Source organism: Diplotaxodon limnothrissa, linkage group LG7 (genome assembly GCF_057381915.1).
Source record: "Diplotaxodon limnothrissa isolate DT_005_m linkage group LG7, D_limnothrissa_male_GT1.1, whole genome shotgun sequence".
Lineage (NCBI taxonomy): Eukaryota > Metazoa > Chordata > Actinopteri > Cichliformes > Cichlidae > Diplotaxodon > Diplotaxodon limnothrissa.
In genome coordinates, this window is record NC_140602.1 from 42162281 (window position 1) to 42188172 (window position 25892).

At 41.2% G+C, this 25892-nt stretch overlaps 1 protein-coding gene across 1 annotated transcript in view; it reads left to right on the forward strand.

Moving 5' to 3' along the window:
* Positions 1–25892, forward strand: part of sh2d3ca (SH2 domain containing 3Ca) — a 53562-nt gene that overhangs the window by 23423 nt on the left and 4247 nt on the right. Inside the window, exons 5-12 of the mRNA XM_085358095.1 lie at positions 18813–18941; positions 21482–21631; positions 22411–22688; positions 22841–22918; positions 23618–23745; positions 23861–24233; positions 25433–25562; positions 25752–25867. Of these exons, the coding sequence (XP_085214221.1) occupies positions 18813–18941; positions 21482–21631; positions 22411–22688; positions 22841–22918; positions 23618–23745; positions 23861–24233; positions 25433–25562; positions 25752–25867 (1382 nt within the window). The remainder of the gene's footprint in view (positions 1–18812; positions 18942–21481; positions 21632–22410; positions 22689–22840; positions 22919–23617; positions 23746–23860; positions 24234–25432; positions 25563–25751; positions 25868–25892) is intronic.

Below are 25892 nucleotides of genomic sequence, written 5' to 3' on the forward strand. Positions count from 1 at the left end.
GTAAACTTGACCACAAAATCAGATCACAAAATCACAAATCACAAAAATTTCATTTTTATTAAAAAGAATGTGCTTTCTGGGATTTTTGATCTTTAAGTCTATATACACCCAATCCAAAGAGCACATTAGACAAATCCAACTGAATGAAGGAGTCCCTCCTACTTGGACGTTTGGGTTTTCCACATGTTTTCTGCAATATTGTCAAATATGTAAAAGAATGTTTGAGTAGTAATTCTAGCATATTAAGTAGCCCTATTCTGAAGCTTAATTTTCCAATGATTCATTCACTGATTTAGGCTTATTGTTAAGCGCAAACGAATTTTCTCTGGGAGAATTTTTTTTCTCTTTTTTGGTGAAGGTCTTGCAGCTCCCCGTGCCTTTGTAGCGTTTTGCTCTAATTTCTAATAAATCCCACTGGGTAGCGTGTGTTTGAGTTACAGAAGGCCCTGGACCTCTGCGGAGATTTTAATGCATCATTTTCCTTTATGAAAAGACCTGAGGCCATTAAAGCGTCTCTGGGTGATTTGCAGAGAGCAGCTGAGAATGCCGGCGAACGAGCGCCTTATCGCTTTCATCCGCACACGCGCTCACATAGGAGCAGATAGTCAGTACATGCTTAAGCAGGCATGCCTAGATTGACACATTATTGCTGCAACTGTCTTGTTTTTGGGTAGGTTTTTTTTTTTTTTTTTTTTGTGTGTGTGTGTGTGTGTGTGTGTGTCTTGTGTCGACAAGTGAACAAGCTGCAGATACACAATAAGAGATTTAAGATTCCGCTAAGGTGCTGATAATATTTTTCTTTTAGTTACTAATGAAGCAGACTGGGGTGTTAATGTGAATCAGATACAGATACTGATTAGAGATGGGACAGATTTTATGGCTTAAGCAGTTTTTAGCTTTTTGAACATAATTACATTTCAAATTAGACCGATCAGAGTAATACTCCTGCCAGTAAAATGGAATTAATGCAGTGTGGACACATAGATCACGTGCTGGAACATCTGCAACTTAGGCATAACCATAATGATTCGGTTTTAGCAAAGGTGATTAGTTTAAGCAGAGAGACAGATGAAGAGGCTGTGTTGATATAGCTGTAGACAGCACTTATTATGCTTCCTGAATGCAATAAGGAAGTAATACAAGTGTCCAGATAAAAGAGAATAATGGACATGGCACAGGCAAATAACATCCCCCAGCAAGACAATTATTTTTTATATCAGGACATCTTAGAAGTGTGTTATTATGCTTGGTTAAGTGGCTTTCAGCATGTGTGGTATCGGTAATGTGCATGCTGGATTCATTCATTTACATCTACAGCATATGAAAATTAAGGCTGGCTTGCATCTTTTGTTCACACGTGAAGTCTTGGCAGAAATTCCAGCAGTTACGCTGGCAATTACAAGCCCATGGGTGACATCATTCTCTATAAAAGGGGTATCAGGGGTGAGGGATGGAAGGTGTGGGTGGTATGGAAATGTAATGGGGGGAGAGAGAGAGAGGAAGAGACAATGTGCAGCGTGTTGTAACAGGATACAACAGGCTAATGTCTCATGAGCATTTCTTGGAGGATCTGTTGTGGAGTTTCTCACGGGAGTGTTTAAACATAAGACTTTCATACACACACACACACACACACAAGCACTCTTCCACACTTGAAGAAAGTCCCTTTCAGTTTCCTGTATTATTTTTTTTTTTTTTTGTTTCCCTGAAAGCTGTGACAGAGGCGAGGCTGCTCTTAAAGGGAGTGCATGTGCAAGCATCAATGAAAAGTGGTGTCCATGTGTGTGCATTTTTATTGCAAAGTGAGAGTCCCAGCCAGCAGTAAAAGCTCCATCTGCATCACCATGACAACAGTCCGGTAACAACAGGGAGACAACACCCATCTCAACCCTCCCAACCCCCATCCGCTGTGTGTTTGTGTGTCTGTGAGTGTGCGCATGCTTGATTACATGCATATTTGATCGTGTGCATTGTAGTGAAATTTCATTGTGTGTGCGTGTGAGAGAAAGCTTCCATTAGGGAGCATCCCAGCAGGTAATGTCTGACTCTGAATGATGGACACAGCCCTAATAGCTGTGCCTCAGTGGGGAGTGGTCACACCCACAAACACACGCACACGTTTCTTTTCAGCCTTTGGATGAATGGAACTGATACCTCAGCAGTGCTCTCCTACTGTCTGCCTCAGTCAGCCAATTGCACAGCTTACTGCCGAACCTACAGGGAGCAATGACATCATTGCCGGCCAATGGCATCACAGCTTTAGGGCGTGCTTCTTTCTGCTGGTCTGCTTGGCTGTGGGTGACAAGGAGGAGTGTGTGTATATGTTTTTAAAAGGGAGTTAAAACTGACTAGCAGGCGTCTGCAGCCTCTTTGTGTGATCAAACATTTTTCTTTCTTTCTCTTGATCTAATTCTTCTGTCTGTTCATCATATTACATTTTTTTTCTTACCCTTTCACTTATCTTCCTTCTTCCCTGTCTTTTCTTTTTTCTACCCTCTTGCACATCTTTTGATGTCTCTCTTCCACAGTTTGATCATCAACTACATCATCATCAACTCTTTCTGTGTGTGCTTGTGTGTCAAGTTACAAGGCCAGTCAATAGGTCTCTGTGTGTACTGTGACTTGGCAGAATTTATGTGCATGCATACTGATGCAGTAGGGAAAAGGATGCCACAATGACAAAGCTTCCAATAAGCGGGACTCGGTTGCATTGTAATGTAGGGTAAAGTGAGGATTTGCATGACACTGTTTGTATCTTTGTATTCAGGAAAAGTAATTTAAATTGAATCCAAAACTGGAATGGTGATAGAATGACATTAAAATCCATCTTAAGTGGGTGTGTAATATTCTAATATTGAATTTTGGAATCATATTACCTATTATCTCCAGTTTTGAGCCTTTGTGCTGGGCTACTATACTGTATGTGTCAGGCAATATAAAGCTAACAGAGCAAGATACAAGTAGTGGTGTCAAGTGTTTCTTTTTATTCTTACCATGAAAGCAAATAAATAATTTATTTCAACAAGTGTTGAGCTTTTCCTTAGAATCGCTACAGGATTGCCATAATTGTAGTTCTCCAGGCCTATCCGTTGCATTCTTAACAATGCAAGTGTGATTTAGTGAAGTATCCATAAAGGAAAACAATGACTTCAGCTCACGCCATTGGAGCTTTTGTACACTTGAGTCACTGCACGCCTTTTTTCTATTCTAGTTGCACATTGTGTTCTGACTCACAGATAACAAAGCACAGGTGCTGATGCAAACCTACCTTTTTCCCTGCTCAAAAAAGATCAGGAATAAATAAGTGAATTAATAAAGAATTGGACTTATAAGCTGATGTGTGGTATAATGATTGCAATACCAGTCTATATTTGAGCAAAATATACCACAACACACAAAAAAAGATTAGCCTGATGATGGGAAATGCAGTCACACTGGATTTATACTATCACTCTGAGCACTTTTTTTTCTTTACCTACAGCGAACACAGGGAAAAGTCCTCCTTTTGAAGTCTATCCTGATTTAATCCTATTGCAATTTTGTTTAAAGCTCAAACTTGAGCCTAATCCTTTAATACTTGTATACTGTAGGTGATTTTTCAATCAGAAACACTGTGACCAACATAAAGAGATATAAGTCAACTGACTGACAACTCTGGGAGTAATAATAAAAAATGCATCAAAAGCTGTAGATGTGTTTGTCAGATGTGCGTCCACGTCTCTTGGCTGTGTTTCAAGTTGCAAAGCTGATTAATCCTTGTGCTGTCAGTTTGTGACTAATTAATTAGTTGCTGTGTCACCATATGTGTGTGAATGCCTGGTAACAAGGTTGCAGCTTAGGCTTCAGCTTAATCTGAGACATTGTTGATATGAAACACAAATAGAGTGACAATTAAATGAACACAAAGGAGTCAAAACTTTATGATGGCCCACAAATAAAGCAAATGTGTTCTATTAACTCTTAACAGTAGATGTAATAGATGTGTAATATGTCTTCATTGTCTGTCATTTCCAACAATGTGAATGTATTTTTCTTTCTCCTATTTTGGTGTTACATGCATCAACCATCTAATCCTGAAAAGGGTGGGTTTTTCAGATGTTTGGGCCAGTGGCCCTTAACCAGCACCCATTATTGCCTCACTGTCGTGTGTCCTTCAATTGCTGCTTCCTTCCTTTTTGTCCCTTATAACCAGACCTGGAGAAATGAATTGTGGGTTTTTTTCCCTCCACACCTGTCATTGTAAAGATAGATTGGCCCAGAATGGATGGTAATGGTAGTGGCTTGTGATTAAATGGCAAATAAGGAGTGTGTGTGTGTGTGTGTGTGTGTGTGTACGTGCGTCTGCATTTGTGTGGAGGTTGCAGTATGTTTAAATTCATACATGCATGTCTTCAGCTAGATGAATATGTGTTTCCATTGGGGGGGGGGGGGGGGGGGTGTGTGTGTGTGTGTTAACAGAGGTGGGCTAGTATTGTGAGGCTTGAGACCTTCTATCAATCAATGTAAAGACCTTTAACCCCAAAACCCAGCAAATTAGCCATTAATGGGTGAGGCCAGAGAAGGAGGTGCAGAGGACGGCAAGTGGCAAAGCCCTTAGGGGAAATTGCATGTGTGTGCGTGTCCATGTGTAAGTGGTGGAGACTGAAGCGGTGCACAGTTAAGTCTTATTGCGACTGATTTACCATACTATAATTAGCCGTTTTCTCATAATGAGGTCATTTTTAGAAACAACCACAGTTTGCAGACAATCACCAGTCTCCCAGCCCTCTGCCCCACCAGCCGCAGCCTCTTCTCTGCACTGCCAAAATTAAAGATTAGATTTGTATTTCCAGCAGAGTGAATAAACTGCCCAGAGCATCTTTCAGCTGTCCCAGCTGGTCCTGGCTGTCACAGACACTAACAACTCTGGGTTTCAATTACAGACAAGGTGATAATATTTTTAACCGGAGTGAAATGGAGGTTAAACTTCAGAAAGATCATATTTATCCTGCGGATTAAAGAATATTGGTATTTTAAATAAATAAATATGATTTCAGAAAAATACAAATAAGGGGAATAATTAGTAAATATTCCCTGGAACATGCAGGTAGATAACGGGCAGGTTGAACCAGCAGGCAGCAATGCAGCGCATCAGCAGTGCTGATGTGTCAGAGGACATGAAAGGGAAATTTTCCAGCTTAAAGAGACCATCGAATTGGCAGGTGTGTTTGGTATAATTTGAGGAGAACGAGGCTTTAAACTACAGATTTCCCTTACCTCTTTATTTTCTTGCTTTCTAATACATCGCTTTTCTCTCTCCCTTTGCCTTTCGACTGATGCAACAAGGTGATGCCTCGGCTGTTGTTTGATATCAACGCAGACATTTCCTTGTAAGCAACTACACACTGACATACCGGCTGAGTGGATCTGTGAGGGGAAGTGCACAGAGGCGGGAATGATATGATGGCAGAATAGGGCAGGTGTACGGGCGGAGTGAGAGGAAAAACTAGAAAGAATGACTGTGAAGATCAACTTTGGAATAAAGGAATGGGAGGAGAGAGACAAAAGGTGGAATGGAATAAGTGGGAAGGATACCAAAGTTCATGTTAAGACAGATCAAGCATGATGCAGGTTAGAAAAGCAAGAAATAAGACAGCTGACCTCTTTAGGCTTACTTTCTTATCTCCATCCTTCACAGCTCTCCCTACTTAACAGGTATGTGTCAGAGAAGGAGGCGTATGGGGAAAAACAAACAAACAGACGAGTTCAGGAAAAGATCAGTGTTTGAAGACGGAGCATAACATATCGAGATAAAAGCACGAGGCGCAGAAAAAAAGGCTGCAGTGTTTGCCCATAGCACGGTAGATGGAGGAAGCGAAACCTGATGAGAGGGGAAAATTGGCTAAAGCAGCGAAGTAAAGGAAAGCCATGTGATGAGTCAGACAAATGTGTACATTTGAGCGGTCTATAAATTGCACCGCAGTGAGGGAAAGGTGAATTATGAGCAGCAGAGAAAGGCAGGTGGAATTGCAGTGATTGACCAGCAAATCCTCAATTCTCTGAGATTACTCTGAGCTTTGGCCAAGCAGGAAAGATGGATAGGTTGTTTTAGCAGTGCCAGCTGGGGTTAACGAGCATCTTGAGTTATATTATGTGCAGGCTATATTTTGAGAATGAGTTTAAAGGTTTTTTTGCACAGATGTGATTGAGTGTGGTCTTTCTTGACGTTGACTGTAACTACACTGGTTTGTTAAACTCCCATTTCCAGCTTCAATTTTTACGATTGTGGCAATTTTATTCTTGTTTTATTGAACTGCAAGTGAACGCATCACCAAGTTTTCATCTAACGGGGTCAGGGTGCTTAGTTATCAAGCTGCATCCATGAACAAAAAAGTCTGTTGATTAGGGTAAATAAGAAAAACTAACCAGATTTTTATACTTCAAAAGTGGACTTTTTGCATGCATGTTGTGACATGTGGCGTGATGGGGTTAGGGTAACTCTAACCCTCCCTGTTTTATCTTCTTCTCGAAAATCTTGTTTTTTTTATTGAGATAATGAATTTACAGCACTCCGGGCACTGCTATCTCTTTGACTTATGTAATTAAAAGGCTCATCCCAAATTACTCCAACCTATCCAAATTGGAATGGGGTAAGGTAATTTCAGTAAATTGGGCATTTTTACATGGAAGCCATTGAGGATTGACTCCTTTCAGCCTCGGAGGTTGGTGCTTGTATCAGAAGTGTGACCAGACCAGTTCCTGTGCCTGATGGTCTTGTAAAAAGAACTCAGTTGGAAATATGACTAATAAATGCTGTACTTGTCCTCTCAGCCATGCCGGCAGAAACACAGGTCACCGCATATTGCAATGTGTGTAAATTTAAAGCATGAGTCATGGTAACAGAGCAACACATAGTGTGACTGAGTGGGCTGCTGAAGTGGCTTCATGACTTTGTTTTCATCTATTGTTGTGTTTTCACTACCAGCACTGTGCTGGCAGTAAAGGGTTTTGAGGCTTTGTATCTTCATCCGCTGTTTTGTCCATCTTCAATAAGACCTGAATTGGAAATCATCTTCAGTCAGGGGTGATGGACTCAACTAACCACTTGTCCGTAGGGAAAACTGATGACTCAAGTGTTAAGAGACTAATACTTTGGGAACAGATCACATGTGTGCATACACACACACAATTGTACATACAATGGGATACCATTATAACTGCTCTCAACCCGCCATGTTTTCCTCTTCGGTGCACGTCACTGCACATGACAGAGCAAAGCACACATGCGGCGCATTAACCTTCTCTCTGTCACACACACTTACACACACCCAGACATTTTTCCTCAGGGAAACACCAGCTGGGGCATGCAGGGTATGGCGCTACCATGACAACGGCATCTATAGGTGTGGCATTGCTGAGTCGACTGTAAGAGAGTAGTGTGAATGCATGCAGTAATATTGTTTGGTTGAGGTTCGTAAAGCCCTTTTTGTGTGTTTTCTTCTATGTAGTGATTCTGTTTTAACCAGTGCATCAGGATATCACTCTTACTTGTCTGTCTCACTCACATTTGTATTAAACAGTTGATTCGACTGTATTAAAAATGTTAAAAATGAAAGAAATGTTTTTTTATGTTTGTGTTTCTAGAGATTTATTAGAGGTTTTAAAGCATTGACATTTAAGCAGCGTGTTTTTAAGGCCCTTGGAAAGTTTTCTGTAACATTAAATAATAAATATTTAGCATTATCAATATCTTGTCACAAGACATCCAATAAGCAATCACTGAATTCATATCTAAATCTTACCATAGACGATTGTTTCTGAGATGTACATCGGAGATATCACTATTTTCCAATTGTTGCATACACTTAAGTTGGCTCAGGAGGGAGAATAATAATTATAAAGTTGGTCTTTCAATCCTGTGTGTGCAAGTTCAAGCGTCTTTGGGCATTTTGTACAACTATCTGTGTGTGTGTGTGTGTGTGTGTGTGTGTGTGTGTGTGGTAGGAAGAGTGCCTTATTTATCAGTGTATCAGTGTGCATATGGAAAGGACAATGAGTGCTCAATATAGCTAGAAAAGTGCTACATGAACACAGTCCATTTACCTACAATCATAGTAAGAAGCTGATGGATTGAAGAGCTTAGAAAATGAGACTCAACCATTGCCTACACACTGAGCAACTCTGCAGCTGGACTTTGCACGTTTGTAAATCGTGTTAAATTTGTGGGTGTATCCAATTACAGCAATTCTTGGTGTGTGTGTGTGGATACAGCGCTTTGTCATCAGCAGAAGCAGCTATTAAGGTAATCTAAATTGAATTGCGTTGAACTAAGCAGTCTTATTTCATCCTGAGAAACATCTAATTAAATCTGTGTTTTCAGTCTGTATTGTACTCTGGGTGACTGTTTCTTTAATGACTAAACATGTCAGCGGTATCTGTAGCAAAATGGATTTGGCGTCATCGCCAGCTCGACCTGGGTGTGCACTTGTGTCTGTGGGTATTTGTGTATATCTGCATGTCCTTGTTGCGGTATGATCTTGTTTGTGTCCATGTTACTTCTCTGTTTCTGGTTGGGTTTATTTTTGTATTTTCATTAGTGTGAAAATGGGGATATGTATGGGTGGGGGGTGTCTTTACAAATTCTTTTGGGAAATGAGTGTTTACTTCCCTTAGAGTTGCATGTGTGTGTCTGTGGGTGTGTGTGAGAGAGAGCGAGAGAGAGCAAGCATAGCCTATAGGCCTGTTTAGAGAAACCGTGGCTTAGGAGGCGAGCGAGACAAGTGTGCTTGTGCTTAACAGTCAAACATCATTAAAATCTTCTTCGCTCGTGTGTGTGTGTGTGTGTGTGTGTGTCTGTCAGCATTTCATTTGTATGTGTATAAGGGTTCCTCTGTTAAAGTTTGTGGGGATAAAATATTTTTTAGATAATTTTCTTTCTTTCTTTTTGGAATTTGTGGGATGTTTGATTACTTTTTGTGCACATTTGTCAGTGCCGGAGACAGTGCTGTCATGTGCAACAAATTCAACAGATTTAAGAAAAACAAAACAGACTAAAACAAAATAAATTTACCCAAATTCACTTCACCAGAGTGCTAGTATTGTGGTTGTAAGTATAACTGTGATAAACAAAACCACCCTCTCACATGGAGGACATTCAGCCCTTTAGGTAGCTGATTGTCATATATCTTTGGCTGTGGCACACACACACACACACACACACACACACACACACACACACACACACACACACACACACACACACACACACACACATTTTACTATCTGTAATGGTCTTCTCATCAAAGTGCTGATAGATGCTGTTGACCAGGTGTAGAGACAGCGAGAGAGAGAAAGAGAGAAACAGGAAACAGAAAGTAAGTGCATCACAGAAGAAGGGAGATTAAAATATGAATGGCAGAGTCATACAGGGACACTGAGACTGTTTGGTCTATAGAGAAGGCAGATACAGTAGTATATTAAAGGAAACATATTCTCTTTTAAACTTGTCTGTCTTCATTCTTTCTGATTTTAGTGTCGCTTTACTCACCAGTTTTAACTGATTTTATAAGGATGCAGTGGGAGGTCAGGTGATGAAGCATCACCAGGGTTCAGACTTGATTTCAAATTTGCCTGGATAACCTTAAGCAGAGAGTGGAGCATTTAAGGTAAAATGATTCTGTGGAGCCACTTCTCAGTTCAACCTGCTTTAACCTAATGTGCTGAGATGTAGCAGAAGCTGCAGCTCACATGGCACAACCAGACAAAGGGCAATTACAGTGGGGCAAAAAAGTATTTAGTCAGCCACCGATTGTGCAAGTTCCCCCACTTAAAATGATGACAGAGGTCAGTAATTTGCACCAGAGGTACACTTCAACTGTGAGAGACAGAATGTGGGGAAAAAAATCCATGAATCCACATGGTAGGATTTGTAAAGAATTTATTCGTAAATCAGGGTGGAAAATAAGTATTTGGTCAATAACAAAAATACAACTCAATACTTTGTAACATAACCTTTGTTGGCAATAACAGAGGTCAAACGTTTACTATAGGTCTTTACCAGGTTTGCACACACAGTAGCTGGTATTTTGGCCCATTCCTCCATGCAGATCTTCTCGAGAGCAGTGATGTTTTGGGGCTGTCGCCGAGCAACACGGACTTTCAACTCCCGCCACAGATTTTCTATGGGGTTGAGGTCTGGAGACCGGCTAGGCCACTCCAGGACTTTCAAATGCTTCTTACGGAGCCACTCCTTTGTTGCCCGGGCGGTGTGTTTTGGATCATTGTCATGTTGGAAGACCCAGCCTCGTTTCATCTTCAAAGTTCTCACTGATGGAAGGAGGTTTTGGCTCAAAATCTCACGATACATGGCCCCATTCATTCTGTCCTTAACACGGATCAGTCATCCTGTCCCCCTGGCAGAAAAACAGCCCCATAGCATGATGTTTCCACCCCCATGCTTCACAGTAGGTATGGTGTTCTTGGGATGCAACTCAGTATTCTTCTTCCTCCAAACACGACGAGTTGAGTTTATACCAAAAAGTTCTACTTTGGTTTCATCTGACCACATGACATTCTCCCAATCCTCTGCTGTATCATCCATGTGCTCTCTGGCAAACTTCAGACGGGCCTGGACATGCACTGGCTTCAGCAGCGGAACACGTCTGGCACTGCGGGATTTGATTCCCTGCCGTTGTAGTTATTAGTGATAGTGATAGCAGAGCTGTACATTTTGTTTTATTTTTAAAGTCTTGGAGTCAGAATATGGTTTATCATCTTTAGATGAAAACTAGCCCGCTAACTTTCTGCTAACTTCCTTCCTTTCACTCCATTAAACTTGATAAATCCTCTTTTTCATCTGTGTCTGGATATTAAGCTTTATTGTAACACCTGGGAGAACACCCACACTGAACATTTTATGTAAGAGGAAGAAAACGTTTTATTAACTCTGTGTTTTGTTTGAGTTTGGGAACCGAAAAAGAGACCCAGAAATGGCTAATGATGGCAGACTTAAGAGGTGGATTAGGGTCTTTTATCTCTGCGGTTCTTTCTGCCATACTTGGAGACCACTGTGTTTTCCTCTGATTTGGTGGAGGATATACAGACTTATGCTCCAAACTCCATGCACATTATTTTCCTTTTTTTCACTGTTTCTTGCAAATTTAAATTCTCTTAGTGCTGATATTATTTGCTATTTTCTTTGTGGCAATAAACAACTGAGTAATGCAGTGAGCTGCTTCTTAAGTGAGTCTCCAGCTCCCTGGTCTTGCATTCATTTGTGGCGATGGTAGTTCTTGTTCTGCTATGAAGGATGGGTCATCCCCATGTAGCCCCACATGAATCAACTCTCCACCTACTGCAGATTCTAGTTGAAGCCGCTGGCTCACCGTGAGGTGACTGGTGTTGTGATTTGCCACTATTTAAATAAACTTGAATTGAATTGAATCTCCAGAGTAGAAAAAGTACTACTGATGGCAGCTGCAGTCCAATATGGTGTAGTTGTCAAGCAAGAAACTGCAAACTCATGGGAGGAGTTGCAAATTAATATTGAGGACTGCTACAGCAGCAGCCTGGCCAGTGAGCCACCCAACTGGGAAATTTAGCAGTGACTGAACTTTCTCTTAGATGGATTAAAAAATAAATAAATAAAATCTGAGGAGCAACTGCGCCAACTACCTCTTCCCTATAGGTTTGTTTTGCCACTACCACTTCATGCCTGGGGAAAAAAGGGACTTGAAATTGAGTTATAGATAGACTGGGATAAGAAAAAAAAGGAGGCAATAACCTGAGAAGTCCCGAGAAAGTAAAAAAAATCAGAGCTATTGCAGCATAAGGCAAGCGTAGTTTTGTGAAAGTGGAGCCGTGCAGCGCAGTGGCACTGTGCTTCCTACAGTCTCAGTGGGAGTGTATTTGTATGTCATATCCTGTCCACCAGCTGTCACTCAATACAGGGGGTCTCTGCGCCGACACCAATACTGACTGACAGCTCGAATCAGTGCTCTATATGTGTGCATGTGTGTGTGTGTGTGTGTATTTCTGTGGGACAGTATATCAGCATCCAGCGCTTCCAAAGGAGAGCGTTTTGTGTGTGTTTGAGTGCGTACGTATAAGAGACATTCATTCCTAATGACAATAGAAGGTCACTGTTATCACTCTCATACTCTCTCTCCCTTTCTCTGGCTGCATACTAGGCATCACTCTCTATGTCTGAGAGACTAGTTGTTTCTCTGATATTGTCCGATAACATGAGGTATCAAAATTTCTGTTTTTATCTCAGTGGGGTTTTTAATTCTTTTTTTGGGGGGGGCACAAACTGCCAAGTTTGATTCTCAGGCCAAGCTGGGATGGGCCAAACTGATTTAGGGCAATTCTAGTTTTAATATCTCCATTATTTGATTTTGTTGTTTAATTGCGGAAGATGTTTTTTTTTTTTTTGTTTGTTTTTGTTTTGTTTTTTTAACCTTAACTCAGTTGAAGCAATTCTTCTGCACCTTCTGCTCAAAAAGCCTCAGTCACTGCATGCATTATTGCATGATTGCAATGATTATTATGCATGGTTATTAGAGTTTTTCTCATCTCATAAAAATTTGATATACTCCAGAAAAGGAGAGAACCCTAACCCTCCTTGGCTTCCATGCAGGTCCACCAAGGCCCCATTGCCCCATCACCCCCTCCAAACCTCCTGTAGTGGTTTTCCCATTATTCTGCCTAATTCTAAATGGACATCTTTCAGTACCCCTTCACCTTTACCTCAAGATTGACTGACATATTCATGCTGACAGTTGCTGTAATCAAGAAGACACAAACTTAGCAACGTAGTGTATGCTGTACAGTGTAGCGAGGATTGCTCAGACCTCTACATTGGAGAGACCAAACAGCCACTTCATAAACGCATGGCACAACATGGAAGAGCCACCTCCATGGGACACGATTCGGCTGCCCGTCTGCATCTAAAGGATAAAGGTCACTCTTTCGAGGATGCCGATGTTCACACTTTATTCAGAGAAGTCAGATGGTTTGAAAGAGGAGTGAAAGAAGCCATCTATGTCCACTGTGAACAACCATCTTTGAACAGAGGGGTTGGTTTACTACATCAACTGTCTGCCATCTATAATCCAGTTTTGAGATCCTTTCCCTGACGCCTTAATGCCCACTCACATCCCCGCCATTTGACCTCACGAAATCACATGATATGGTGGGGCTAGGTTTCACAATGAGTTCACCCAAAATCTTGGTTGATTGTGACCTACACCTGTTTTCACACCTTGGCTCATGTGATTGGGTACAAGATCAACAGGGGGTTCATGACCCTCTTGGGGACTAGGACTTAAATCTGGGACTCTTCAATATCTGACCCTAGAACTGAAGAGGCTTCTCGGATGAGAGGTGAAACGTCTTCAAGCAACTGAAAGAAGTCCAGACACTTTTCTTTCCAAGTCCCTTAGATTAACTTTCAACATTTCTCCTGAAGTAAAACATCATCCATGCCTAGCTAAAGGACCTCATATAGACAACTTCAGGTCAAGTTTCAGGCCACTGTTCAAGAAAAGGCTGTATCCTAGGATTTTAGCCTTTTATTCAACATGATGGTTCACAGAGTTGACAGGACGGCAGGTATAGATTTGGGGCAAATAACATGATAGAAATGGTCTTTGGCAGACTTGAACCCAGGTCTCTCCTGTAGTATGGGGGTTGCCTGCTCAGCCAAGCAAGCTACAGCACTTATTATTTAACATAATAGGAAAACTTATTATGTTAAACTGAAATGGGGAAACTACAAACAAACCTGTTTTTTTTTTTTTCTTCTGTTTTTCTTTTTGTTGGTGTCTGACTCTTTCATGAGAATGGCATGTGAGCTTGCTTATAAGAGAAAGATGAATTGTAAAAGCTGTTAGTCTGACAAAATCCCAGGCACACTGCCAAAAAATGTTAAGAAGGTTCATTCCTGTTAAATGTTACAGAGGTTTGGGCTCTGGTTGAATCAAGGTCAGCTCAAAAAAGGTAATATTTTTTTATCATTGCATTTTTGTTTTTAAATTTTTTGACTTGAGCAGATATTTAATTAGTCACCAGGCGATAGAGTATTCCTCTAATTAACGCACAATCCTCTCTGACTGCATTGTCAGAGAGTGATTAGAGCAGTTTAACGTGCATTGTAGATAATGTGGTTAAAACATTTGAGCAAACCACTACACATCACACAGACCATGCTTCTTTTTCACTTTCTAACTGGCGAACGAGATTATCAGATCCACTTTTGAGCCGTCTTTATTGCATCATTGCAAAAGCAGTTGAATTAGCTTTGATTCAACGCTGCTCGTACCTTGCTCAGAAAAAATAAAGAAGGCTTGTGTTACCTGCCCTTCCCCTCTAATGCTCATATCATTTTACATGCGACTTAGAGACTACTACACCCATGAGAACCAGCGTGAATATAACAGTGTAGATCAGGCTGGAGGGCACAGAGGGATTACAGCCGGCTGGAGTGGGGTGATATTGGCCACGTATGCACACATAAACCCCTACAATGTGTATATGGCAGAGTGGGTGGGGGTGTGTAATCGGAGATAGGAGGATTGACGGCTACTTATACGATGAACTGGGTCTCTATCGCCTCCAGTGAGAGGAGATGTGGCTGAAGGGGAGCAGTGAGGAGGAGGAAAAGAAAGCGGATCAAGGAATAAAAAGGTTCTTCTGGAATTGGACCCCTGACCTCAGAGTTGGTGTGTGCAGATGAGGTGGGATCCCACCCCTCCTGCTAAAACCGCCAGTGCCACCACAGCTCAGAGTGTTACCATGACGGTGGGGTGAGAGGCCAGCACACTTGCTGAAAAAGAGAGGTGTATTCTGACATGAGCTCAGATCCAAGTGCTGCAGTCTGTTTAGAGTGCATTCATCCCTTTGTCGGTGGTTGTGCCTGTTGGAATTTGGTCCTTCTGTTTGGGTTTTTTCCCGCCTTACATCCACTCTGCTAAATTCCAGGGACTTTATTTTTGTTTCCCTGGAGGTTTTTTTTTTTTTTTTTTTAATAGTTGTCAGCAAACATTTTGCTTTCCATTTCTCACTGATGGCTTCGTTTCTGGTGTTGCTTGTTTGTAGACGTATCACTTCAAATTGCTCGAGGTACTTGGCATTGTACTCCTTCAGCAAAAATTAGCAAAGAAGCGATTTCAAGCACAAACAGCAACACGCTGGTTTGTGCCTCAGTTAACGCTCTACCCCACTGTGTTTTGCATTGTAAATACCTGTGGCTTTATATTTTCGACCTGACATCACCATCACCCACACTTCCACTTGTAGAGTTGTTTATATTTTGGACACTGGACACTAACTGGAAAATGATCTGAGAAAGCAAAAATAATAAACGCAGGAAATATCCAGTTTTGTATTAACAGGCAGAATAGAACCAAACACACAAACAACAAAAATAGTGTGCATGCATAATATATGTATAAATATGTGCATATATTTAGCATTTCTCCCCATTATCATCTCTTTCATTTTCCTTTTGGGTGGTTCTTTTTTTTTCTTCTCTCCCACTGATGCTGAGTGATAGCGGTGTCAATTTTCACTCTGGGAGAGTGCAGTGATGTCATGAGATGAAACCGTCTAATTGGCCTGCTGTGAGGAGCAGTGGCGCAAGTGCATGTTGGTGTAAATTAGGTGATGGATTGCACTGTGTTATCTGTACGTCATTTTCACACATAAAACCCTAACCCCTATTGCCTGTTTCCTGACTCTCCCCCTAGTCACGTTCAAGCTATACACCATTTCCATGAAACCCTCCTTATCCTAACCGGGCTTTTATCTTTTTTTTAAAGCCCGAGTTTCTTTCTCATCAACTCTGCCTCCTTCAAGAACAGAACCCCAACCATTAAAAGCACCACCCAAGAACTCACATTTACTCTATGCACACATACACACATGTGTGTGATTGTGCATTCATCCATGTGAATGCACAATCACACACATTGGAATTGTGTGTGCACATGCACTCACACACAGACACACACACACACACACACAAATCCTTCTCTCTCTCCTAACCCCCTGGGGAAGCAAAGTCCTGAATCAGCTGCTAAATTGCCCAAACTCTCTCATCCCCTAATGGGCTACCTGTCTCCCTGCAAGTCTGCCTCACTGTCTACATTAATGAGTTTGTGTTGTCTGTCTGTCTGTCTGCCTCTGTGCCTTTTTGAATGTCTGATGTCTTGTCTTTATGTATGCTACTTGTTTTGTCTGTCTGTTTCTGACTGTTACGCTGTGTGGTGGCTTCTGTTCTCCTCCTGTCTGTCTGCCTGTTGGCTCATAATGCAACTAGTCTGTTTTTGTTTAGTTTTTGTTTTTTTTTTTTGTCCTATATGACTGTTATGTTGAGGAATTCGTGCTCAGTATGTACACATCCTTCAAAGGAAATCTGTTCATGTACTTTTTGTGAAGCTACTAAACCAACAGCAAATTCAAGTAAGAGAACACTGCTTATATTTGTATTTGTGTTATTTGTTTTTTTTCCCTTTGGCACCATTTTTGACTGATGTACTGTGCATGGAAAAAACTGTTTATGAAAAATATTAGCACATTATGAATTTGATGGCAGCGACAACTCTTAAAAAGTGGCTTTAAAAAGCTAGAAAAGCTCTAAGAACAAAAGAGGTGTCCAAACACGGCAAAGAGAATTTCTACTGCGCTACATGTATGTCATGATTTAGATAAGTGCGTGTGTTTTTGGTATATTAGAAAACAGTAAAGCCAATGTTTTTTGTGTGTCTGCGTCCCTCATCTAATGCTGTTTATTGTCTGTCCATTCTTTGGTCTCTCTGTCAATGTGTCCCTCTAATGTGAATCTCTTCCATGAACTGTATCATAAACAGAGTCCTCTTGACATTTCAATTTCGCTCATAGCCCCATATATATAAACACACACACACACACACACACACACACACACACACACACACACACACACACACACACACACACACACACACACACGACATCCATTGCTGAGCATCAGTTCAGTGGCAGGCCTCTCATGGGTTTTCACGGAGACAAGGAAAAGCAATAACTGCACACTTGACCCCTCTGCTCTTTTATTGGCCTCTTCTCCCCTTCACACACACACAAACACAAAAACACATACACACCTCGGATCTAATCTGAGAGAGTGAGGCTCCATGGTGATATTCCTCCATCTTCCCTGGAGGATTGGAGAAGGAAGGCAAAAAAAAAAATGGAGAGAGGAGTGGGGACTGGAGGAAGTTAATAATTTCATCTTGCAGTGACCTGGAGACGATAAGATTGAATCTTTGGCTCTTTGTATCTCACACACACAGTCAACCCACTCTTCACACAGAGATCATCAGTTTCCTCACTCGCACACACTTGCTGTCTCTGCCTGCTTCCCTGTCGCACACAACAGTCAGACAACAGTCTTGCTGAAACTTTATGACTGTGGGGAATGAACAGAGGAACTGTGGGCAAGAGGGAAAAAGAGTAATTGAGAGAAAGTAGATGAAAAACACTGAACCCGAACGGAAGAGAGGCTGACTGAGGGAAAATATTAGGTGGAACGACAGGCTAGCCTTAGTGACAAGGCTGTTTACTGTTTATTTTGGTCTCTAGTCTCATTTCTCTTCATATTGGCAGAGGCAAGATGATTTCCTTTTTACTGTGTTTACTCCTGTGTGGTTTTCTCTTGCTTTGTGCAAATTTGTGCAAGCGTTGTGCACACACATTTGTGCATGTGCATCCTCTGTTTTAATCATCTCTGGTCACTTGTCTGACCTCAATCTTTCCACAATCATCATTTCTTATGGTGTCTTCACATTACCCACGCATCCCAGTGTGGGATTTCCCTTGTTTTTATCTTCCTCACCTAAGCAAATAGTAGAGTACTTTAGCACATGGCATTTTCATGATTTAGTTTCAAATGAGGAGTAATTTTTTTATGTTATGTAAATAAAAATGAACGTAATCAAACACTTGTCATTTACTGTAAAGAAATATGTGACTTTGAAATGTGAATCATGTTCCATTTGTTTGTGTAACGCATTTGTATTAATGTGTGGGGTTTGTTGTAATATTGCAGAAACACAAATTACTTCCTGAGTGGCTGCACTTCAGGCTGCACAGACTAAAGCAACGTCTCTATAATACATAAGAATAATAAGAGCTCGCTCATGATGATTTCTTCCTCTTAGTAATCAGGTCAGGGTCGATCGGATTGTTTCTGCTCTGTATTGTGTGTGCGTGTGTGCGTGCATGTTTGTGTGGGAGGAAGCACACAGTGATGCTTCCCTGCAGTGTTGCCTTCTGTAACACCAAGTGTGTGTTTTTGTGCATGTCTGCGTATTTATGGAAAAGATGCTTTGTTTAACCGTACACCCATATTACATTATCATACTATTTAATTAAAAAAAAAAAAAATATATATATATTTGTATATACGTGTGTGTATACGTATATACGTGTGTGTATACGTATATACGTGTGTGTATACGTGTGTGTATACGCGTGTACGTATACACATACACATATATATACGTATACACATACACATATATATACATGTACATGTGTACATGTATATATGTGTATATGTATATATATATACATATACATATATGTGTGTGTGTGTGTGTGTATATGTGTGTGTATGTATATGAACTCAAATCGCCTTTGTAAATAAATCTTAATCTCTGTGGGGTTTTGCCAAATAAGACATGTATAGACTTTTCCTCTTATCTTTCTTTTTTCTCCATGCAAGTACACTGTACAAGCTACAAGTTCACCCCTAACTGATGTCTGGTTTTCTTCTCTTGTTTTTGCTTATACAGTTCTCTAAGGAGAAGTACCTGCTGGAGTCTCCTCCTGAGAAACTCCGCAAAGAACTAGAGGAGGAGCTGAAACTGAGCCCTGCTGACATCAGGAGCCATGGCTGGTACCATGGACACATACCCAGAGAGGTACAAACTTCATGAAGCACAATGTAGAATCTTTATACTTGCAACACTGAAAGTCCCGAATATATGCATGATAATATACTGGTACATAAATGTAACTAAAAGAATGACTCATACATGTAAGGGGTTGCCTACTTTTCATCGTCAATCCATGCAGTTGAAAATTGACTAAACTGATTGCCAGTTTATAAAGGTGTGCATTTTCCTCTGTGAGGAACGCACAGGGGAAAATGCACAAATCAAAAATCTTTATTGAAGGTTTTTGTTGGTTTTTATTTTGGAAGGTTATGCAAGTTTTCCTTTATTCTGGTTTATTACTTTTTTAACCTTTAGACGGATCGCTGTTATGGGCTGTATATTTTATTAGGAACATTATATTAACAACTTATTTCCCCCTGGTCTTGCTCTGTTTACGGCATCATAGTATGTCTCAAGCTGCAAATGAATAAAACTTGCAGTATTGGGCTTGCAGGCTGCATAAAATCCTACCAAGAGCCATCACTGCGGCATCACTGGCTGCACTTTGAAGACCCTTTGCTTTTGGGGTTTTGTACTAACCGAGCAATTTGCAAATTTCACTTGTGCATATTTGAACTTTTAATTTGGCAATCCCATTGTGTGTTTTGTCCACCCAATCAAAAGTTTAAAAAAAAAAAAAGAAAAATTTTAATCCACGTTAATCCACAACTTCTGATGCACTACCTGCACACCGTCTCACTGTTTGTGATAACTAACACTCTCAACTGCAGAACGTGCTTTAACTGTTGTGTTACAAATTAGTGTTCTAACTTTAGCTTACCTTCTGTTTTTGTGCTTTTATCAGGGACAGAATCAAAGCAAAGTTTCCAGCAAAGATGCCTCAAAGATTAGCTGCAGCTTGTAAACTGACTCGCTTTGATCACACCAAAGCTGTTTTGACTACCCTGTTTAAGAATGGAGTTATCTATGATATGATTGAAAAAGTTTTGATTCAGGCTTCATGCCACAGCCTCTTAGATGCGTAGTATGAATCTTTCTTCTTTTTTTTTTAAGTTAATGATCTAATGCTGCCATGGTTTGTATCCCCCCCCACCTCCCTCACTACCAATTCATTCAGAATTTCAGTGAAGCGATTGGAGTGTTTTTTGTTTTGTTTTGTTTTTTGTTGTGGGTTGAAGTGGGTTGTCCTCCAGTAGTGTTAGTTGAGCGATTACTTGGCCAAAGTTCTGGCTTTGAAAGCCCAGTTTAAATGCTTTACACACAGAGTGACACTGATTAATGAATCCCATCATCTGTCACAGCTCAGTAGAAATTGCTTTAGCATTGAGGAGGAGGAATCTCTGCCAAACAGACAGCTGCGCGTGTTGCTGATGTACGCAATTGAATTTCACAGCTGGTGACTAAGACATAGATACAAAGAGACACACAGCCACAGACTCTGATGCACTGCATGCACATGTGGAGAGTATTTCATAGACGACCTCTGTCTCTTGATAAACCTCTGTTTCTCACGCGCACACACACACACACATAGAAACACAGATTCAAATCAACCATCTGTGAGTCTTTCCTCTTTGATTTACATAAAATATTCATTTATTCATGGATTTACCCCAGTGTAAACTTGGGGAAACCCCAGCCCCCTGCTTACAAAACAATGCCTAGTGGATAGATCTCAGGCACCCTGTGGATGGTTACTGTACATTAGCTTTCATAGATCCCGTTCCTCCTTCTTGATCATCTTCCTTTTGTTGTATTCTAGTTTATTGCTCAATATGGCTTTCCTTTTAGACATATTTGTTAATGTCCTTTTAAATCTATACTGTTGGTATGTTTGAAAATGGTAGAGAAAGAATATTGTGCCCTTCTGTTGAGCCTTTGACCTGTGTTTATACTGCCTCCTGCTGGTATCTGACACTGCTAACCCTGGACTGTGTTGCCTTTCATATTCTGTGCCTTGATTTCTTTTATTGAATGAATTTAAAGCTTTGCACATTCTGCTTTCTCTCCCTCCTTGAAGGCTGCTGTAAAGGGAAAACTGCTGAGTTTGAAATATTTTTTTTTCCTTCCTGTGTGGCTACTAGATCAATATTTGTGATTTCTTCTCACAGAAACCATCTGCAGTGTTTAGTAACAGCAAGATGTACAGCCCAGAGGTGTTTCACTAACACTAACAATGCTTCTGGATTGCTTGTTTTGTCAATAAAATTTAAGAATAACTTTCTTTTTATTTTTTCTTTTTATTTTTTTTTTACAAATAGTGCTGAACTCTGAAATGCATCTTAAGAAAATCAATTATTTTATCCTTCATGGCGAAATCAAACTTTCCTTAGCAGCACGGCAGACAAGTTTGGCAGCTAGACAGATAGTTGTTTTATTTTCAGGAACACAAACTGTCCTAAGGCATTGTTATAAATAATCACAATCCTCTAAATTCAATTGTTCAACAACCAGAGTGTCAGAAACTAAACGTTCACGCACAAGCTGTAGCTCAGATCAGTGAGCTGTCTTGCTTTCAAGCTTAAAACCATCCTTTCTGTATTTTTTTTTTTCTCCATCTATAGGTATCAGAGACTCTGGTTTTGCGCAATGGAGACTTCCTTGTGCGCGATTCTCTGCTCAACCTGGGTGACTATGTTCTGACCTGTCGGTGGGATAATGAGGTGCTACACTTCAAGATTAGTAAAGTCCTGGTGAAATCCAATGAGACCAAGGTACATGTTCTTCTTTTAGGGGCTTAATAATCGGCACTGCTTGAAACATCATCTAATCCCTGTTTACTTTGTTGGATTCTACTTTAAATGTCTTTTTGTTTAGTCCTCGAAGATCAGAAAACCACAAAAAGCTACCACTGGTCTTTTAAGTTGCATGAAGTCCCTTCATGATGGTAGCAGCAGAAGCACAGGCGTAACTAATAACATTAACAATGGCTCTGTTACACTTAGATGCCTCAGTGAGTTTTCCCACTGAGTCAGCATGCACAGTACCAGTGATGGCATCAGAATGGAATCCGTGCATCCATCTTCAGTGTTGTTTCACCCTTGTATGACCTGCGAACGTGTCCTCTGTCTTTACCGGTTTGGCGCCTTCCTCCCATTTTCAGCTCAACTAAGAGCTCCGTCAAACCTGCGTGCAAACAATCGTGTTGTACCTGCAATATTAATCTGAATGGTGTTTTTGTAGTTTTATTTGTGTTTATGTGCATGCCAAATCCATCCATTAGAAAGGCTTATTTTCTCTTGCTGCCTCTAATGACTGAGATAATTACATGTGGAGGCTAATTTGGCACAGGTGTGCCTTGTTGACCAGCTGTGCCTCTGTTAGTTTTTGTTTCCAAGCTTTAATTGCTACACCGCTTATTGATGTCTTCTTCTTCTTTTGAAGCACTTACCAGCTTCTTCTACGCACTGTACTTTGAAAGTTGTATACACTGAATTTTAGAGGGATAGTTGGCTTTTGTGCGTGACACAATTTCTTATTTCTTCCTCTCCAGGTGCAGTACATGTTGGAGTCTGATAGTTTCGACTCGGTACAAGAGCTTGTGCGGTTTTACGTCGGTCAACGCAAACCGGTCTCCCAGTCCAGCGGCGTCCACATCTACTGTCCAGTAAGCAGAACTCTCCCTCTGCGCTACCTAGAAGCCACTTTTGCCCTCTCCAACAGCAAGCAAGGCTCTGCCTACTCACCGTCCAGTCAGAGGGGAGCGTACATCAAGAGGAGGAGTGTCACTATGACCGATGGGCTGACAACTGAAAAGATCATACCTCACAGGTGAGCCGAGTGATCTGGGAGTCAGGTCGGTGTTTAAGCGGAGATGCTGTTCAACCCGCAAACACCCCCTGCTGGACAGATGATAATAAAATCCTGATGATGTTCTGCAGTCTTGTAACGTCATTGTTGCTTTATGTTATATACACGATTAGTGACTCAGACAGTCAAAGTCCAGTTGAGACACCAGTGGCAACACCAGAACCAGAGCCGGAACCTGTGCCCAACTGCAGGTTGTGTGTGTGTGTTTGTGGCACTGGTGTTGTTTTTGAGCACAGAGTTAGTGCACTTACCTTTCACATTCCTGAAGCCCCCCACCCCTCACTTCACTGACACCATTAGCACCTCCCTAATAATCAGAGTGAAGCTGCCCACTGTCTTATTCAGTCCTGCACTGGATCAGTCAAGTTTCAGCGACAAAGGGTGTTTGAAACTTGAAATTGAATCTACCAAGGAGGAGCAGACAAATACGTTGTTGTGTACAGTGTAAAAACATGTTGACCTTATTTGTATGAAATGGATGTAAGGCACATTGGATAAAATAACTGGGTTTGAAAGTGGGCGTTACTGCTGATAACGGTTTTAATTGGATATGAATGGCGATTGTGAATCTTAAACGTTATTTAACTATTTTTTTTCACCAGTTTAGAAGAGATTAAACTGTACTCCACGTCTTTGCTCCTGCTTAAGTCACAAACTTGATTTTTGCTCAGAAAATAACACATCTATTTATCATGACGACTAAAACGTCTCCCTTTTCTCTCACCAAGAATAAATCCGTACATCCTTAACCACACCACTCCTGTCATCTGAATCTGAGCTGCACTGCTTTATGAGGTCCCCTATATTACCTTAGCATGATGTTAGAGATGTTAGAGATGTTAGATTTTTAACATCTCTTTAACATCTCTTTAAAAATGCTGTGTTTGCAGCCCGTCGACGATCCACCACCATAAAGACGCAATGCGGAACTGTGCAATGAGCATGGACCAGATTCAGGAGTATCGTTGCCCCTTGTCACCTGTCGGGGAAACCCCATTGTCTCCGGCGTATAGTGCTAGTAAGTAACCAGGCAGTCACAGACTCAGGCGCATAAATAAAACATAATCATGTTCCCTAACTCACTCAGCGGAGTTTTTAAGGTTCCTTTTTGCTCTCTCTCTGTTTCTCTTTAGTCACCAGGCAGAGAGCCCACTCAGGTGGGCGGGTCCTGGCTGTTGTCCCTCCCTCCCCTGTGATGCGTCGCTCCAGCGACCCCCAAGTCAGCCCCTCAGCCAGTGACAACCCTCCAGAATTTCCCCCACGTACCTCTCACTCAGCACACTCCTCACCGGCCCATCATCCCAACTACCAATCACATTCTTCAGAAACAGCAGGGAGCTACTGTGACCTCAGACCTTGTCCCTCTGGGCCCCCCAAACCACCAACTAAAAGCTACGTAGAGCGATTGAGAGTGGAGGAGGGGACAGTGGAGGGAGCAAGAGAGGAAGGAGAGGGGGTGTTCAGCGCCCCACAAGTGGAGACATCTTCCTCGTTTAAGCCATCCAGGTACGAAACAATAAAGCCAGCCTTCCAGATTTGTATTTCATGGTGTTTCCATATTGTATATTATATGACGAGGACATACTCCATACTAAAATGCATTTGTGAGTTTTATGATTTGTCTTATATTATTGCTTGTTTTGAGAGGAAAGGTCATGACTATGATTCGGTTTTTAGTTTTTCATAATTCTTAATGAATTATGGCCATAGGACGAAGAGTAGGCACAAAAAATGTGAAATTTTTTCTCGGTTTGTTATATGTTGTGTTATATGGCTAGATTTAACATTTGGACTGACAGATATATCAACAACTGCAATGTTTTAGACCTAGCCAGAAGGCAGCTGTTACATGAAAGGATATCAAACAAAACCAGCTTATGTGTTACAAGTAACAAGCAGGGTGAATAGCCAGCCTATCGTGTGGTCAGTATACAGTTAAGTAAGGTTGAAGAATATTCTGCTCAAAGGGCAATACACCTGCTGACATTTAGTTATAGAGTGCGAAAATATGAGTGAGTGAGGAAGTTTTGACAGGCTCTGCAGTAAAGCCATGAATGAACGGAGTGGAAAACAGGCTTGAGTAAGCAACTGATAATCCTGTGGGGAAACAGCCCGAGGCCAGGCTTTTTGCTCTGGTCATAGACGCAGCAGATACTGTATTTCATTGGGCTTGCGGTGCCTTAAGAGGACACAGCAGATGAAGCTTGTAAAATGAAAATGACAGGATGCACCGAGTTGGCAGTACCTCTGGCTATCCTTGTGTCCCCCTGTGAAATTCTGGTGCAGGGGGAGATTTGCTAAATTGGTGTGAGCAATACTGGGGAAAAATGGCAGGAAAAAGCTGCGGTTGTTTTGGACACATCACATCCCATGTACCAGCTGATATTACAACAGTATACTCAGATTGCTAATGAGGATGGTCAATATTATGAGTACATGTATTGGTGTCAGCAGATGATGAGCATGAAATTGCACAGCCCCCATGCTCTATGTTTGTGCTCACTCAGGGACCATTTTTGCTATTGAAGGCACTAAATTCTATTAGGTTACAAACTGAGATACCGGCGTGAGCCCCGTAATCAATTTAAAGTCATGTCCTCTCAATCTTTTTTTAAACAAGTTGGGCCTCTTCTGGTATCCTCGCTAGTGCCCGTTTCCTGTGCTGCCTTGGTATTTTCTAATGTGGTGTAATCGTTCTTGTGCAGGTATGAGTCTTGCCTTATGCCGGCTGAGAATAAGCCTCTGGAGATGTCTGTATTGAAGAGAGTCAAAGAGCTGCTGGCTGAGGTGGATGCAAGGGCTGCAGCTAAACATATTACCATGGTGGACTGCACGGTACGAAGAAAATACAGAAATAAATACACGCAGCTAACGCAGCAAGCTTAAACTTATAAGTTAAACATAAATGCATACTGAGATGCATATTACTGCCAAAGATTTATGTACCAAAATAAACATGCATGTAGCCCAACAGAAATATAAGCATAAAACCATGAACACACTTTCTTCTCCTTTATTTGGCAGGTTGCTAGAATATTAGGTGTAACCCCAGAAATGCAAAGGATGATGGGAGTGTCCTCAGGGCTTGAGTTATTGACTCTACCACATGGACACCAACTGAGACTTGACCTACTGGAGAGGTGCAGATGCTTTTTCTTTTTCTAA